Genomic DNA, 16,631 nt, shown 5'->3' with positions numbered 1-16,631 from the left:
TATTTAATCACGGGAAAAGTAATCCCGGTATCTATATTGAATTTGACATCATTTTAAAGAGGAAATCAAGAGATTGTTTAATGCCTTTTTTTAGATACTGTAGGCATTCTAGATATATTTCATTAGTCAAAATGGAGAAAACTTCAAGATGTGTTCGTTTATCCGTCATATTTCATAGAAAATGGTTGTTTCAAACATGATTTTTCTGTGTATTTACCAAAACTTTAAGCCCGGTTCATCTTCTGAAACAAAGATATTGCTATGAAGCATCATTGAATGAGCTTATATCTTGAATATCATAAACCTGTACGCACCTTTCATTTACTAGATCTTGACCTGAAACCATCAAAGTACATGCATGTTAGTTTAACTGCAATCCATCCCATTTTTTTAATTTCATTTACTATTCGAGGCTTGTATTATCCAAAAGATGTTAAGACCAAATATATTTTATTATACTGAAAAACACCTTACACAACCATGCTATAGAGCTTGAGAAAATGACGTTGATGACATTGACGAAAATGGACAGAAAAAAGATAATCAAAGATACAGAACAATGTCACGTTATTTAAAACGGGTATTCTCGATAGGGGCTGGGTTAATGAAACATAGATCGCTTTGTGTTTATTTCTTTTCCTTACGAGGTCTTTCTGTAAAAACTGTATTTTGTGTGTATGCGTGTGTTTTTTCCTTTAAGTGATATTCTCTAAGCAGCGATACACCTCTTGCTTTAAGGTTCGCCGTAATAAAAAAAACCAAACACCACAAAACACCTGTCCGAAAAACAAAGTTTTAATTCTAATTCTGTTTAATGCGCATTTCCGGATTTGTCAGAACAAAAGGTCACACAAGTTCAAAATTGAGTGTCACTAAATGGCGCAACAGTTAACCTGCACTGGTTTTGACTGTTTGGTCAACGGTTTATCTTGTCCCAATGTTGTTAATGTTGTAGTTCTATGTATAAGGATTTTAAAAAAAAAGAAGAAAAAGTTTATGACTTTATTTTAACATTAAGATTTGGGCGAAAAGAAAAATCCTTTTTCCTGCTCTGTTTTACGTAAAAAGTTTACATCGTCATAATTGTACAAACAAGTCATGCACAAAAATGAAAATAAATCAATCTGCTGCTCATAGTTAAATCTCAGAAGAGTTAAAAAAAAGAAAGAAATGTAGACGACAGTGAATCTGAGATAGTGATTATTTGATGTAACAATCACTTTGCAAAAAAGGGGAAACAACTCTATCTGCATTGATATAAAGAAACGAAAAATACTCAGTACTCTCAGTACTTTGATTGTATCATGCAATGGAAAGTACGAAGGACAATACTATAGTTAGAGAATGGTAAACTTTGCTTTTATTCTATTGTAAAAAAAAAAGAACTTCTATATTCAAAAATAAATGATAATCCATCACATATTTTTGTTCAAAGCACAAGACATATTCCAAAAATCAAAAATGATAAAAGTCAAGCACGTGTTAATCTTAATACCACGTTGTTTGCAATTTGACACTTAAAACTTTTACATTCTTTCGTCTTTTTTTTTTTTTGCATTAACATAGGAAAAAGATCGTAAACTCGGAGAACATACAAAATATGTGGTAACATTTTATCATGAATTTTAACCTTAAAAATCTTAATTATGTATATCTTATATCATATTGTTGTAACAGTAAGACAATTAAATGCATTAGTGATTTCTTTAACAGTATAACCACTTCTTTATTCAACAGAAAACTATATTTTTAAGCAAAAACGACTATCATTTGAATGTCGGAAATCACTATTTCCATCTGCGTTCGCCATTTATCCTTTTGTTATGCGATTTCCTGAGCACCTCAGAACTAAAAGAGGATACACCAACATTCATTTTCTTTGTCTTTTTTTCTCTTGTCTTTATCTTATTTTTCACCAGCTTAAAGCTTATTAGAGCATGCATGTTAGGTTTGCTTTATTGTCTATAAATATTTTTTTCCTGTTTCGTATGATATTCTTGCCTTGTTTAATCAAAGAGTTTCCAAGCCTGAATATCTTATCCTGAACAAACCAAACACCCCCCCCCCCCCCAAAAAAAAACAAAAAACAAAAAAAAACAACAAAAAAACAACAACAAAGCAACCATACAGTAGAAAAACTGCGCACAATGATATTTTTAGTGACGCCATTTAAACGTTTTTAAAATGTTTAACATTTGAACAGTATGACATCATCAATATAATTACCTCATCAATGTTACAAAACTAAATCATTGATAATTAAAATTAAATCGAGTGATGCAAGTAAACTGAATGTATCTGCATGCTGCGTTTAAACATTGAGGATGCATAACAACCTAATTTTTACCATTCTAGTTCATTATAATTGTTTACGGTTTCTGTAGCACGGTCTACAAATGAAGGTAAAATATATTGATACATCTATTACTTTTTTAATGATATATATTGATATATTTAACGTGAGAAAATATATAACCGCGATAATTGTTTTTCATTTTCCTTCATGCTGATATTTTAAACAAGAATAAAGAAATGTTAAATGTTTCAGAAGCAATTTATGTTTATTTGAAATACTATCTTAACTATTATATTCTCCGATCTTTACAGTTCATTAAACACAAAACCAATTTCATATAATTCTGTAACAGCAACATTGGATGTATCTTAGAGAAAAACAGGATAATAACCAACCGAAAAGTCTCCCCCCTTGTGTCCCAGCTGTGTTTCCTGCACCTTTGGTGAAAAACAGATGGTTGGTTGATTAAAAAAAAAAACCGTCATATATTTAACATTTTTTAACACTTTTACAATAATTGGCCCTATGAAGAAAAAAATTACACAGAGCTGATGAATTTGATATACACAATAAAATTGGTTATCACTAGTTATGGCGTACATCAAAATTGTTCGGCGTGTTAAAAAGGTATAATTGTATAAGGTAATGTGTGTATGATGAAATCGCAACGTCTGTTTCTGTAGAAAAAAAAATTGGGCTATTGGATTGGACACATGCTACCCAAGTCGAGGGTATTTATTCAAGTAAAATCATAAAAACCATTTTAAAAAAAACACCAAAAAAAAAAAACAAAAACAAAAAAAAAAACACCACGAAGCAAACAATTTAAGTATTGTATTAAATACACAGGCTATTCGTACATTGTAACTGTAAATAAATATTGATAAAAAGATAAGACCCTGCATTTTACGCATTATCACTGGAGTGTGTTTATCCTGTGCAAGACAGCAGTGTCAAATTTTTCTAGCAGTGTATAACAACGCCGCTGTAAAACGTTAACAAAAACTGTCTGTTGTATAAATATAATAATGGAATGTACTAATCCATGAAGTAATGATTTGCTTAACCGAATACATTATATCGTATTTCATTATTTAGATAATAATATTCAAATATCTACGTATATTTCAAAATCACAAATAGCTTTATTACAAATTTAAGGTAAATGTAAACACTTGTTATGGTACATGTACCAAATTTTTATTAATGAACGCAATGGTATATACAAAATATACAGTTATATAAACTTCCCGTTATCACCATCCTTACCAAGTTACCAATTTCAAGTCCAAGTAACCCAAACCTAATGCCAAAAAACACGGACTAACACCTGACATGTTTCGAATGTTAAAAATAGAATTTTAAACAAACGTGCTGCACCATGAAAATTTACGAACTATAAATGAAACACGAATGAAGCAAGACAATGGACGAGACAGGAAACGGAAACTAGGGACCACCCATCTACTCAGGGAAGTGAGTTGACTCGAACCTTCAAGAAGATTTCACGTCAACTGTCGGACTAAGGCAAATCCTGACTTTATATACACCGCGCTCTGGGGTGTTTTTCTCTTAACCAATCAGAACGACTATATGTATTAATATCTCAAAACAGCATTTTCCCGAATGATTATAAATAACACAAAGACTTTCGGAATGTTACTTAACCGAATAAAACCAATCATGTTTATCGATATATTTTCCTTGTGCTATATATGAACATCCGCTCTGCATGTGACCATGCTAAATATAATCCTATCACAAATATAATTACGATTTGGAAATTATAATTTCCTTGGAAATCATTAAAAGATCGCATTTGTAGTTAAACCATTCGGAGTTTTTTTTAATTAAAAAATCATACGCATTAATAGCTAGCTAGAATTTCGTAATTTGATCTGTTCAGTTTATTTTCAGACAGAAAAGTACGTCTCTGCTATTGATCGTCAAAAAAAATTTAAAAATACACACAGACAATGTGTGAAATCTATAAATGAAGTGAACATATGTAATATCGAATTTTCACAGCAACTCCATACTTGCCTACAAACATATAGCGCCGAAAGCACGCATCAATATTCTGCACCGTTTTGTAAATATATTTCATCAATAATCATTTTAAAATGTTTTGACATGTAAAACGTATTTAATTGACATTGTAAATGCATTGTTACGTTGATTTTTGTTTCGCAAAATCACCCTGAAATTTATTCTTGAATTTGATTGGCTACAAGATGCAGGATAGAATTTGATAGGATATGATACAACTTAACTTTTATATTTCTATCATGAATCGTGCATCCTACATCCTATCCTATCCTATCCTTGTCATCTTTTAGAATAGCTGCACTGTAACACATCAATAAGTGTAAAAGTATCAGGCCCATATCCATATGAATACAACTTTTTTTTTGTACTTACATGTTTAGTATTTATCATATTTTGTCGCTGAAAAGGAATGTATTAGCCTAATTCAGTTAATGCTTATTGTATATCCGGTTGTTTTCGCGATGATATAATTTCACTTTCACTTTCACGTCGCAAAAATATCATGACATATTCAGGTGATGGCAAGTGAAGTCAAAGGGGTTAACACGGTAAAATTGTGTAGTTTGATATAGAACGAAAAAAACCCGGAAGTGTCACAGTATGTGTAAAAAGGTCTAGAAATTATTTAGTTTATAAACCATAGTTTGACGAAGTAGAAGAACCCTAAAAATACCTTAATATACAGTGTATGGGAATAAATAGCAACTACAAAAAACACTCTTTGATAAAAAAAAAAATCTTTTTCTGTACACGCACAATTCACACTGGCAAGTACCTCACAAATCACACATACACAGACGAAAACAATACTAACATAGAAGCTAACCCCTTCAATACCTCCACATGAATATAGACAGAATACATGTAAATAACCGAACATTGGCTTACAAAACGTATTAATTCATATTCTTAGTAAAGACAGTATATTGCTTTTGGTACTTTGTGTTATGCAATAATCAACAGGTTCACATGCATCAAATGCATGATAATCACTGGCAAATAAGGATTCGTCAAACATGCATATGGCACATTTAGGAACACTTGCTTGGAAGCAATGTCGCGCAGAGCCTAATGTAACTGGACCATATCCCAGGCATCACAGTGTGGCTGCGCATCCGCATGATATGCGTCACTTACCCACGTCGTCTATAGTTTGTCTTTATCCACAGAGCAGAGGGATGTCGCTGCCCTTACCCACGCAGATAGTCAGCGAAAATTTATGGTCGTGTCCTTGGTGGAAAGTTCTACACAGTTCAAATAATGTAAAGGGTTTTACACTCAAGTTCCGGATTCGAGTCATTCTAATAAATGCGTTAGTATTAATTTGATCATGCGAAAATTCAGTATGAATCAATATAACATTAACAAAACAATATGTATTGTTTAAATCATTCAACTGAACCCGCATCATACGATTGAAAGTAGCAGCCGCGTCTGATAAATCGAACGGCATAACAGTGAATCTAAACAAACCATCAGGTGTAACAAATGAAGTGCGATTTTTGTGTCTTCGTTTTGCATGGATATTGCCAGTAACCTTAGCAAAGGTCTGCTTTCGTGAAATATTTACTTTTACTGATATTAGCAAAACTTTCTTCCGAATCGGGCATAGGTTCGCCCTCAAATACATGTACCCTCACTGTAAAAAGCTGTCTAAAATCAACAGACATTCTTTTCGACAATTGAAGGAAGGGATTTAGGTGGGAATTCACCTTCTAAATTCTCGAGCTCACTATTTCTTTTTTCCTCCTCGATAACAGCATACGAGCTAATGATAGTAGGATGATTGTTTCGAGCATAATATAATTTATGTACCCTTTTGTTAAAATATATATACAAGTAATTGACCAACTGTTGCGCTGGGTGTTACGATATTAATGTTCAATTTTTTTTATCGACTTCAACGGATCAATATGTGTCCTTATGAGGCATCCGTCAAACTTCACTATTTAGCACACATTACGCGTCACACTAAATTTATTCTTTGCAGCAACTGCTTCGTGTAAATAATCTAATTAATGCTTTTATAACTTAAGAACTTTATTTTGTTGTATTTAACTTTAGATTTAAACATTCATACATTACATAATTATTCAAATCATGTTTTTGTTTTACTTTACATGCATATTCTGAAGTACACTTCGCCTACTTAACGTAAAGTAAATTCGGTCCTTGCTATTTCAAAAAGCTACAAAACAACGCGATTTATCCTATTTAATTTGTGATGTACTTATGGCATAACAATTTTTTTTTTATGTTATGCCTATCGAGTACTCTCGACTCTATAAAATTATCAAAGTCCAAATATAACAAAAATTATACATTTATTATAACAATCTTTTTACTTTCATCTATGTTATATACTAAGACAAATTATAAAACAAAATGAAAAGTTGAATACGGCTCTTTATTGTGAGTGAGTGGCATTACAAACGTACTTACATACAGTGGAAAACATTTTATAAACAGTGTATAACATTTTATAATTAAGCTTTAAGAGAAAAACAAACTCCAATGCTATCCCTTCCTCTTCCTGCTTTAGCAGTTAAATGGAATAATGTTTTTGATGAATTATTAAAATGATAAAAAAGTGTTTTACTTGTAAATGTTGAACGTTTCAAACTATAAACTCAAGACTGTTTGCACAGTTTTTAACCATAAAACTCTGCCAGTATTACCCGTCATTGTACATGTAAGTGCTCGATATGTACGAACATATAGTTAAACCAAATTGAAGAATTTAACACGATTTAAGTTACTCATATATTAATCCTTTTAGCAATAACAAATCGAAAATCAAAAAGACCCCCATATGGGTATTCTATTCTTAAATAGTATATTTGTCTTCCTCTCTAAACATAAAAAAGTTCATTATTTCCGTATTTGCGATACTTTTTGATGAGGAAGAGAAATAAGAATTTATTTAATTAGAATAAACATGATAAAAAATGATAAAAATGAGAGTAGACACATTTCTGCGTTTTACTTCCTCTAAAACAGCTGACATGAACGGAAATATCGCGTTACAAATATTCGAGATGTGTGCTAAATATCCCAAAGTATGAGAAATCCACGGACAGATATTTATATTCCGAGGTACTGTATCTTAAATTAATGTTGAAGAGTATTTGTGTTTAATATAGAGAAATATTATTTTTCTTTGTATTGTGTTTTTTCAGCTTCTACTTATTAAATTTCTAATATATGTAGAAACACGCTTGTAATGCGATTTTCAAAAGAGTAGGTACATATAAAGTTGTCAAGTGCTGTAACAATCTTTAATGATATAACACCGCTTAACGATATAAATAGGCATTTAATATAAGCTGTAAACAGTTCGGTGATAAATATTTGCCTTACAATAAGTATGAAACACTTCAGCGAGTTTTCCACCTAGCGGAAGATTTATTTGCTGACAAGTTCATTATATCTACTTTAAAGCTTACGGCCAGAATTATAACTTATAACCATAAACAACAATGAACATTTCTTGGATTTTCTGTAATATACTTAATAATCCTCATCCAAGGTGAGAAACATCAAAGATATTTATTCATGAATTAACCATCTTGTTATTGTAAAAGTGATTTCTGCTCAAATGCTTGCAGTGTTTTCATGATATATCTTATTTGCAGCTTACATATACGGGCTTAGTGGCTGTTGTTATTGGTTGCTAGCATCAGCCCTTTTGTGTGTTTATTTTAACACGTCATCTATTTATGGGAACAAAATCTATCTATTATATATACATTTTAATATTTTTATTTTATAAATTTATTTCACTCTAGCTTTTTATCCTCATATGCAACTAACTGCTGTCTGTCTGTCTGTTAGATCATTAATACCACGAATCCTGAGCAAATAATAATTATAGGATAGGGAAATGAAATTATGTTATTTTAGAATACAAAAACTTCGTTCAATTTTACAATTGTGTATCAATAAATGGTTCGACTGTAACGCTTAATGATAAAAAATGTGTATCATTACGGGCTGATGGTGTAGATATTTGCTTGTTACAATAATCAGTAGGGCTGCTGTGCATGTGACACTTAATGAAACAATTGTCTTAATAAGCAGCGATATATCATTAGTCAGGCCAACTATTAATGTAATAATTTTTAGCACTAGGCAAAGCAATTGCATCGCCTAAAGCTATTAATATTATTAAGCAGCCTTGCACATGTATCATTTAAAGTTGTTCCAAAGCGCCTTATTTGTTAGAGATTCTCATATGTGTATTATTCATTGATGTGTTCTGTACAAATGAAACGGTAATAGAGAAACCCGTTGTGCATTTATGTTGTACATTTTGTGAAATGTCTGATACTTTAAAAAAAGAACCATATAGTATTACATTGGTCTCTAACATATAATTAAATTAGCGATCAAGTATTCATCGACTGCATGTATCTGTCTGAGTGTAAATAGATATACATACCGTTAGTCATTCCTTAGTATGTATCATTAAAGACGAAGGAATACCGTTAAACCTAAATGTGTAAGATAAGAAGACACATAACCTTATTACTTTAAAATAGATGGAAGAAACAAACATAAGGCAATGTGCTCCTCTCCTATTTCAGGAAGTACATGTATATATTTTGACTTACGATAACTCCATTTAAACGCCTTCTCATTAGAATAAATGCATCCCTAACACTAAAAGGCGTATACATGTAATGTGCTTCCTGTTTCATCCCTATCTGTCGTTTGTATTTTGAGATTGCTATACGTTGCTTATTCCATAGGAAAAAGAAAGATTTGCGAAGACTTATTCATCATTTATCACATATATATTTCAGGACTTGTAACAACTGACAGATGATGCGCGGTCAATTTTTTTTTTGTTCTTTTGTAAAAAAAAAAGTAGAATCCTAAAAACCTAAAAAAAATGTGCATTTTATAGTTTGCGTAGGTTTAGTTTACTTTTATCACTGGTTGTTTTATCTTTTCCAAAATATCATTATAATCTGTACTTCACTTGAAACTAAAGCTAAGTTATTTGTATTTAACGCTCTTTTGAGTGTGAGTGGTAGTGAATGGTACTTACAACATGCACGACAGATTGTTGAGTGAATGAAGATATTAAACGTGATGTAATAAAAACTTCCTGGTTCACAAAGGCTGTCTCTCTGAATATATACCGACCCAAATACTTTTTACATATACATGGAATTATAATTCAGTCAATGTAGGTACATTTTCATAGCCTAATGATAGTTATAAGTTTAAAACATTTATCATTCATTGATTTTTATTTTTCATTAGTTACATTTTATTTTTTTGTACATTTTTAAACAATATCTGAGTTTATATAAAATATATAAAACGGTATTATGAAAAAAATCGACGTCATTAGAATAGCACGTGTTTGTGTCTATGGTTTTTTGTACGTATTATATAGGCGTATATACCATTATGGAAACTTATTTATAGTTGTCAAAATGTAAATATGATATATAACCTGATAAGAAACATATATTAAAAATACTAATATTTCGAAAACAAGAAAGAATAAATAAATGGGTGATATAATTAAAAGAAAAAAGAAAATCATGTTTAGAACTAAAGTAAATGTGACAAACACTCGGAAATGTTTATTTTATGTATCAACACGAATCAGCAGATGGACAAATCAGCTTGAAAAAGAAATTAAACAGGTATATTTATCAATGTAAACAAAAACAAGGTACAAGCTTGTTTATACAGCAAAAAATGTAGAGTTTGTACCTTTCTTATACTTTTACGTCCAACACTCAAACTTTGGTTGATCATTAGAAATGCATTGCTAAAGCATTGTAAAACATAAAAATTGAGAAATAAAATTTTGCCAATATTATCACTAAATATAACGAAAACTGGTATCGAGCCTGCTGATAACATCAAGTATTTATACGAATTTCCTTTATCATAAGATTGAATTCATGCATGGAAACCTGACTGTATGGTATAATAGACGATATATAAAACAGTTTCCCGTAGCATAATAAAAGAAGATTATGTACGAACTCATGGTTAATTTGACCTTTCCTGTCTAATTTTACGTACGTATAATGAGAAAGAAAATCGTGATGATGCACCTGGTAAAATAAACCAAAGAAGACTCTTTGACTTGATATAGATCCCTCAGCAAAGAAATATTGGCGATTAAATCGGATGGTACAAAATTCGTTTTCTAAATAAATACCGTTTGATTTAAAATTTATTGCCAGATTTGTGTTAACATTCTAATTTAATATGCTATTTTTAAATAAGGTGATATAAGAGATTCATAGTTATAGTAATTACGGTTTTGTGATAAATGTTGTTAATCTTTTAAAATCTCTTCATTTCTAGAGGCTTGAATGACATGACGAGAACATTCTTTTTTATTCTGATATTCCTGTTCTTCCGAAGTTTTGCCGATGGTGAGTTTTAAAATTTGATATCAACATTTACATACCGGTATCCCTTTGATCTTAAATTCAGTACATTAAATATATATGTACCATAATTTCGCTTCAGTTTTAAAAAATTACACAAATTTCTCTGTGGTATATCATTGATGCATGCTTGGTTCTTTTTTTAAAAAGGAAGCGTTGGTCGATTAATCATTGGACCAGTCAATGATGTTTGACCTCGGTCAACTTTAAGAGTCATTTGAATAGAAATTATCAAAAGCCCACTTGCTCCAGATAGCCAAACTCAGCTTGATGTTCTTTCTTGTTTTCTTTAGAATTACTAGACTTTGACCCGTGCGTGCACGGGTTGACATTGTATATGATATCGGACATTTACGAAACAGATACATCGACACACCGTATTGTTGCCATTTACATAATAAAGCTCTAAGCCTACAATAATGCTATTAATGTCACTACACTCTGCTTAGTTAGAATAATCTAACTGTGTCTCGGGACAGACCTATACCACAGTTAAAATGCCTCCCATATACCCGTTTTTCAGCAACAAATTGCATAATCGCTTCGAAACGATTTTGAAGAAAATTAATGAAGCTGCATGGAAAATAACAGTCAAATTATTCATAATAAACCATTTTGAGGCTGTAAATACCTTTCATCTAGAAATTTAATTCACATTTATGAAGAATTCAACACTTTCTCCAGCAACGTTTTTCACTCGCTTCGAGTTGACATTCAGAACTCTCGGGATTTTTTATATTAAATGCACTGAGTTAGAGTTATCTTCCGTATTTCCTTTGATGAACAGAATATATATATGACAAATTTTCAATGAAAATTTAAGCATATTTTTAATATCGATTCTGAGTTTATCCATGCAAATGTGATATTGTGGAAACAAAAACTAAAGAGCCTCCCGTGATTTAACGTGACTGTAATGCGCATGCGCAAGATTGTAAAATCAGAAAAATCCATATGATTTCCGGATTTTTTAAAGGAATTATCATTGATAATTCCTTTAAAAAAAAATAAATATATATATATATATATATATATATATATATATATATATATATATATATATATATATATATATATATATATATATATAGATAAAAATTAAATAAGACTAGATACGATCTCGTTACGAGTAACGAGTAGGTCTTCCTTGCGATTTCTGTTTTTAATCATACCATGAATAATCGATATAATTTTAGAATTACCCCCCCCCCCCACACACACACACTTTCAGATAATGTATACAAATCCCTAATTACGTAATAAATGGGTGTTGCAATGAGTTTTCCAGATAGATATTGCTACAATTAACAACTTTGCTTTTATAATGCATTACGAAATCTTAATCGTTTTTATGTAATTTGTAATATACTTTACGAGTTTCTTGCCCCCACCCCCCCCCCCAAAAGGGGGCCAGCCCCTTTTTCTTGATTTCTTTGAAAAGGTCTTAAGAATACTAACAATTGTTGTTCTTACACCCATCTAAAATTGTTGATCATTTTTGAGATACAAATGTATGAATATTTTAGGGGCCAGCCCTCTAGATCCTTAATGGGGACAGGAATTCGTGTTTTGATAAGTGGAATCGATTTAAATCATAAATTCAAACATTTTCTCTTCTATGATGTTTAACAAAATATGTCTACTTCTCTAGTTATATTGCGTCAAAGTTTAAGTACTTTGGCCCCTAAAAATCCCTAATTACGTAATAAATGGGCGTGGCAATATTTTTTTCTAATAGATATTGGTACGATCAACAACTTTGCTTCTATATTGCATTACAAAATCTTTATCGTTTTTAAGTTATTTGTAATAGAGTTAAAGAGTGCCTTGGCCCCTTAATAAAGGGGCCAGCCCCTTTTTAATGATTTTGTTGGAAAGAACTTTTGATTATCTACCACTTTTGTTATATATGTCTAAACAAAATATCAACTGATAAAAAGATATAAATCAAAACGTGTGAAAATTTTGAATGAAAATTCGTGCCCAATTTTCGTGCCCAGGCGAGCTCCAAGAAATGGCGCAACAGGCATTAAACAACTACATGCTGCACAACTTCAAACTATGGTCTACCTATCCTGAAAATTTCATATTCATATCTCTTATGGTTTCCGAGTTTATAGCTGCACAAAATGGGTCGTCAAAAATTACAAAATGGCCGACAATTCGGAACCGGAAGTGACTACGAAAAAACTAAGAAAAATGTATGAAGTTTAGATCACGCCCAACAATCTGTGAAAAAATGGTTGAGATCAGTCGAATAGATTTCGAGAAATCTCGTGCACAAAATTTGGAAAAAAAAAAAAATAATAATAACTAGACACGATCTCGTTGCGAGCAACGAGGAGGTCGTCCGTCTGATTTTAGAATTTGAGATATATGTTAGATCTTGATTTTGCTAAACATGATTTAGAATAGAAAAACGGGGTCTACATTCTAAGGGCCAGATACTATTTTGTTTCAGGGATAAGAGCTTTGTTCAACAAGTGTTTAGAAATTCGTCACCGTTCTTGAGATATCTGAGAAAAAAAAGATTAAGGGGCCAGTCCCTTACCTCCTTATTGGAGCCGCTGAACCAAATTTTGAAGGTTGCATTTTGTAAAGTACATCATTTTTAGTATCTTTTCTTCTACACTGCATTTCAAAACATTTTCCTTTTTGAGATATAGCTGGTCATAGTTCATGGACCCTTGAACCCTTAAAAAATCCTTATTCCATAACACATGAAAAAATTATTACATTACTTGGATACAGAACTGTAAGATAAACATATTTGCTTCTATAGCCTTTCATTAAATTTCCCTCAGTAAAGAGCTACAGATGAAACATTTTAGAGCCCTTTAGTTTCCTAATTTTAGGGGCCAGCCCCTTTTTTGATATAAAAAAAAAGGTCATTTGAATCTCAACACATTTTGTTCAACAACTTTTTAGAAATTCGTTACCGTTCTTGAGATATATGGGAAAGAACGTTTAAGGGGCTGATCCCATAACTCCTTACAGGGGACATTTAACGAAATTTTGAAAATTGCATCTTATTAAGTACATCTTTCTGAGTATCTTTTCTTCTTTACTGCATTTCAAAATATTTTTCCTTTCTGAGATATTGGTGATCAAAATTCTATAATTTTGGCCCCTAAAAAACCCTTATTATGTAACACATGATAAAATCATTACATTGCTTGGATACATAACTGTAAGATAAACATATTTGCTTCTATAACCGTTCACAAAATATCTCTCAGTAAAGGGCTACAGATTAAAGACTTTAGGGGCCTTTGGTCCCCTAATTTAAGGGGCCAGTCCCTTTTTCTTGGTATCAAATAAAAGGTCATTTAATTCTACACACATTTTGTTCAACAAGTGTTTAAAATATCGTTACCGTTTTGGAGATATATGAGAAAGAAGGTTTTAGGGGCTGGTCCCTCAACTCCTTTTAGGGGCCATTTAACGAAATTTTGACGGTTGCATTTTGTGGAGAACATTATTTTGAACAACTTTTCTTCTGTATTGCATTACAAAATATTATTCCTTTCTGAAATATGGGTGATCAAAATATTTGACTTTTGGCCCCTAAAACCCCTTAATTACGTAACACATGATAACATCATTACATTGCTTGAATACATAACTATAAAATAAACACATTTGCTTCTACATCATTTCACAAAATATCTCTCAGTAAAGGGCTACAGATTAAAGACTTTAGAGGCCTTTGGTCCCCTAATTTAAGGGACCAGCCCCTTTTTCTTGGTATCAAATAAAAGGTCATTTAATTCTACACACATTTTGTTCAACAAGTGTTTAAAATATCGTTACCGTTTTGGAGATATATGAGAAAGAAGGTTTTAGGGGCCGGTCACTTAACTCCTTTTAGGGGCCGTTTAACGAAATTTTGACGGTTGCATTTTGTTTAGAACATCATTTGAAACAACTTTTCTTCTGTATTGCATTACAAAATATTATTCCTTTCTGAGATATGGGTGATCAAAATTTTGGACTTTTGGCCCTTCAAAACCCTTAATTACGTAACATATGATAAAATCATTACATTACTTGGATACATTACTGTAAGATAAACATATTTGCTTCTATAACATTTCACAAAAAATTTCTCAGTAAAGGGCTACAGATAAAAGACTTTAAAGCCCTTTGGTCCCCTAATTTGAGGGGCCAGCCCCTTTTTCTTGATATCAAATGAAAGGTCCTGTAAATATTAACTTTTCTTACATTACATATCTTAACAAAATATTTTTCAGGAAAGAGATAAACAAAGAAAACAAGAAAAAAATACGACATTTTTTTAAACTAAATTTTCGGGTCCAGGCGAGCTTCGGCGCCTTTCAATTCAGTTCAAAATAAAAATAAAATTGCAAATCTACAATCTTTTGTCTACCATTCCATGAAAGTTTGAACTCAATATATGTTATAGTTTAGGAGAAGTTAGAGTAACAAGCCACCCCTCTAAAAATCGCTAAAACGTCAATATCTCAAAAACGGAAGTGACGTCATCAATATAATTAAAAACCTATAAGGTTTCGATCACTATCTATCATATCTGAAAGTTTCATGAAAATCGGTGGAGCCGTTTCTGAGAAATCGCGTGCACAAAATTTGTAAGAAAAAAAAAATAATAATAATAATAGGGAAAAAGAAACCGAACGAAAACAATAAGGTCTTCCGTTGGAAACGGAAGACCTTAATAAGAAACAGTACGAAAACAATAAGGTCTTCCGCTGGAAACGGAAGACCTTAAAAACACGAAAAACGTTCAATATAGCTTAACGAGGCCGGGTCTAATTAGTTCTGCCCTAGATTTTTTAATGAAATTTTTTACCTGAATTTCTATTTATATAATTATTATTTTAAGATTAAAAAATAAAACATTTACCACACCGTTTGTTTAGGGGGTCATCTCAAAGTTTGTTAATCTTTAACATAGGACCCTATGGGATTTCGCTTGAAATGTATCAATTTTGCACATTTTTTAAACTTCTGCCCTAGGGATTTCTTTTTCTGTTCTACATATTAAAGTTATTGCTAAAAGGCATCAAATGGTCAAATAAAAAAAACCTTTTACCTCCTGGTTTGTTCCAGGGGTCTTATCAAAGTTGATTTTTGTATGCCCAATTTCCCAGATTTGTCAGATAATGGCTATTTTTTATTTGAGAAAGGCGGAAAAGGTGATCTTTATAGTATTATTAAAGCATTCAGACATATTTAAGTAATAAAAAAATATATAACATCACATATTAAGGGTCATTAATATAAAATACATGGTTACTGTCTTGAAATATATGAATTAAGCTATATTTAGGCGGGTTAAGAAAACGTGACAGAGGGTTAGGTCTGCTGAACCCTCTTCAGGTTTTCGACCCGAGCCCAAATATAGCTTATAGTTCGAGACAGTTATGTTTATTCCACAATATAACATTAATTTTACGCATTAAACGAGCCATTTTCAACAAATTTCGCTGAATATCTGCAGTTGAAACTCTCACGCCATGGCGTCAACCAAGCAAAAAGATGACGTCACAATACAAATCAAACGCTGCGCGAAAGCGTGCGTACTCGTTCTGTACTCGGCCTCGTTAAGCGCTTTCATTTTAAAATCTTCAGAAGCTATATAATGGTAACATAGTAACGTGACGTCAAAAAACTTGAACGTTGAACGGCAATGTCTATTATGACGTCATAGCTAGATTTAGCGGAAAAAATATAATTTGCAACATAGTATATAACATACAATTCAATACATTGTTATTACAGACAGTTCAATTTGGGTTTAAAAATACGGATAAACTGTTTTTCTTTTTCTCTTCTTTGCACATTACTGTCACTCAACAGTTTGTAAAATGGAAAGATTT

At 31.6% G+C, this 16,631-nt stretch overlaps 2 protein-coding genes across 2 annotated transcripts in view; one reads left to right on the top strand and one right to left on the bottom strand.

Annotated features, from left to right (window-relative positions):
• The window catches only part of LOC117686878 (fucolectin), a 122,242-nt gene that overhangs the window by 103,936 nt on the left and 1,675 nt on the right, over positions 1 to 16,631 (bottom strand). The window lies entirely within an intron of this gene.
• The window catches only part of LOC105331041 (receptor-type tyrosine-protein phosphatase alpha), a 59,670-nt gene continuing 50,408 nt past the window's right edge, over positions 7,370 to 16,631 (top strand). Inside the window, exons 1-2 of the mRNA XM_066070787.1 lie at positions 7,370 to 7,441; positions 10,685 to 10,755. Of these exons, the coding sequence (XP_065926859.1) occupies positions 7,407 to 7,441; positions 10,685 to 10,755 (106 nt within the window). The 5' untranslated portion in view covers positions 7,370 to 7,406. The remainder of the gene's footprint in view (positions 7,442 to 10,684; positions 10,756 to 16,631) is intronic.

The sequence above is a fragment of the Magallana gigas genome, chromosome 1, assembly GCF_963853765.1.
Source record: "Magallana gigas chromosome 1, xbMagGiga1.1, whole genome shotgun sequence".
Taxonomy (NCBI): domain Eukaryota; kingdom Metazoa; phylum Mollusca; class Bivalvia; order Ostreida; family Ostreidae; genus Magallana; species Magallana gigas.
Note: the sequence above shows the minus strand (reverse complement) of the source record. Positions and strands in the feature narration are given on the sequence as shown.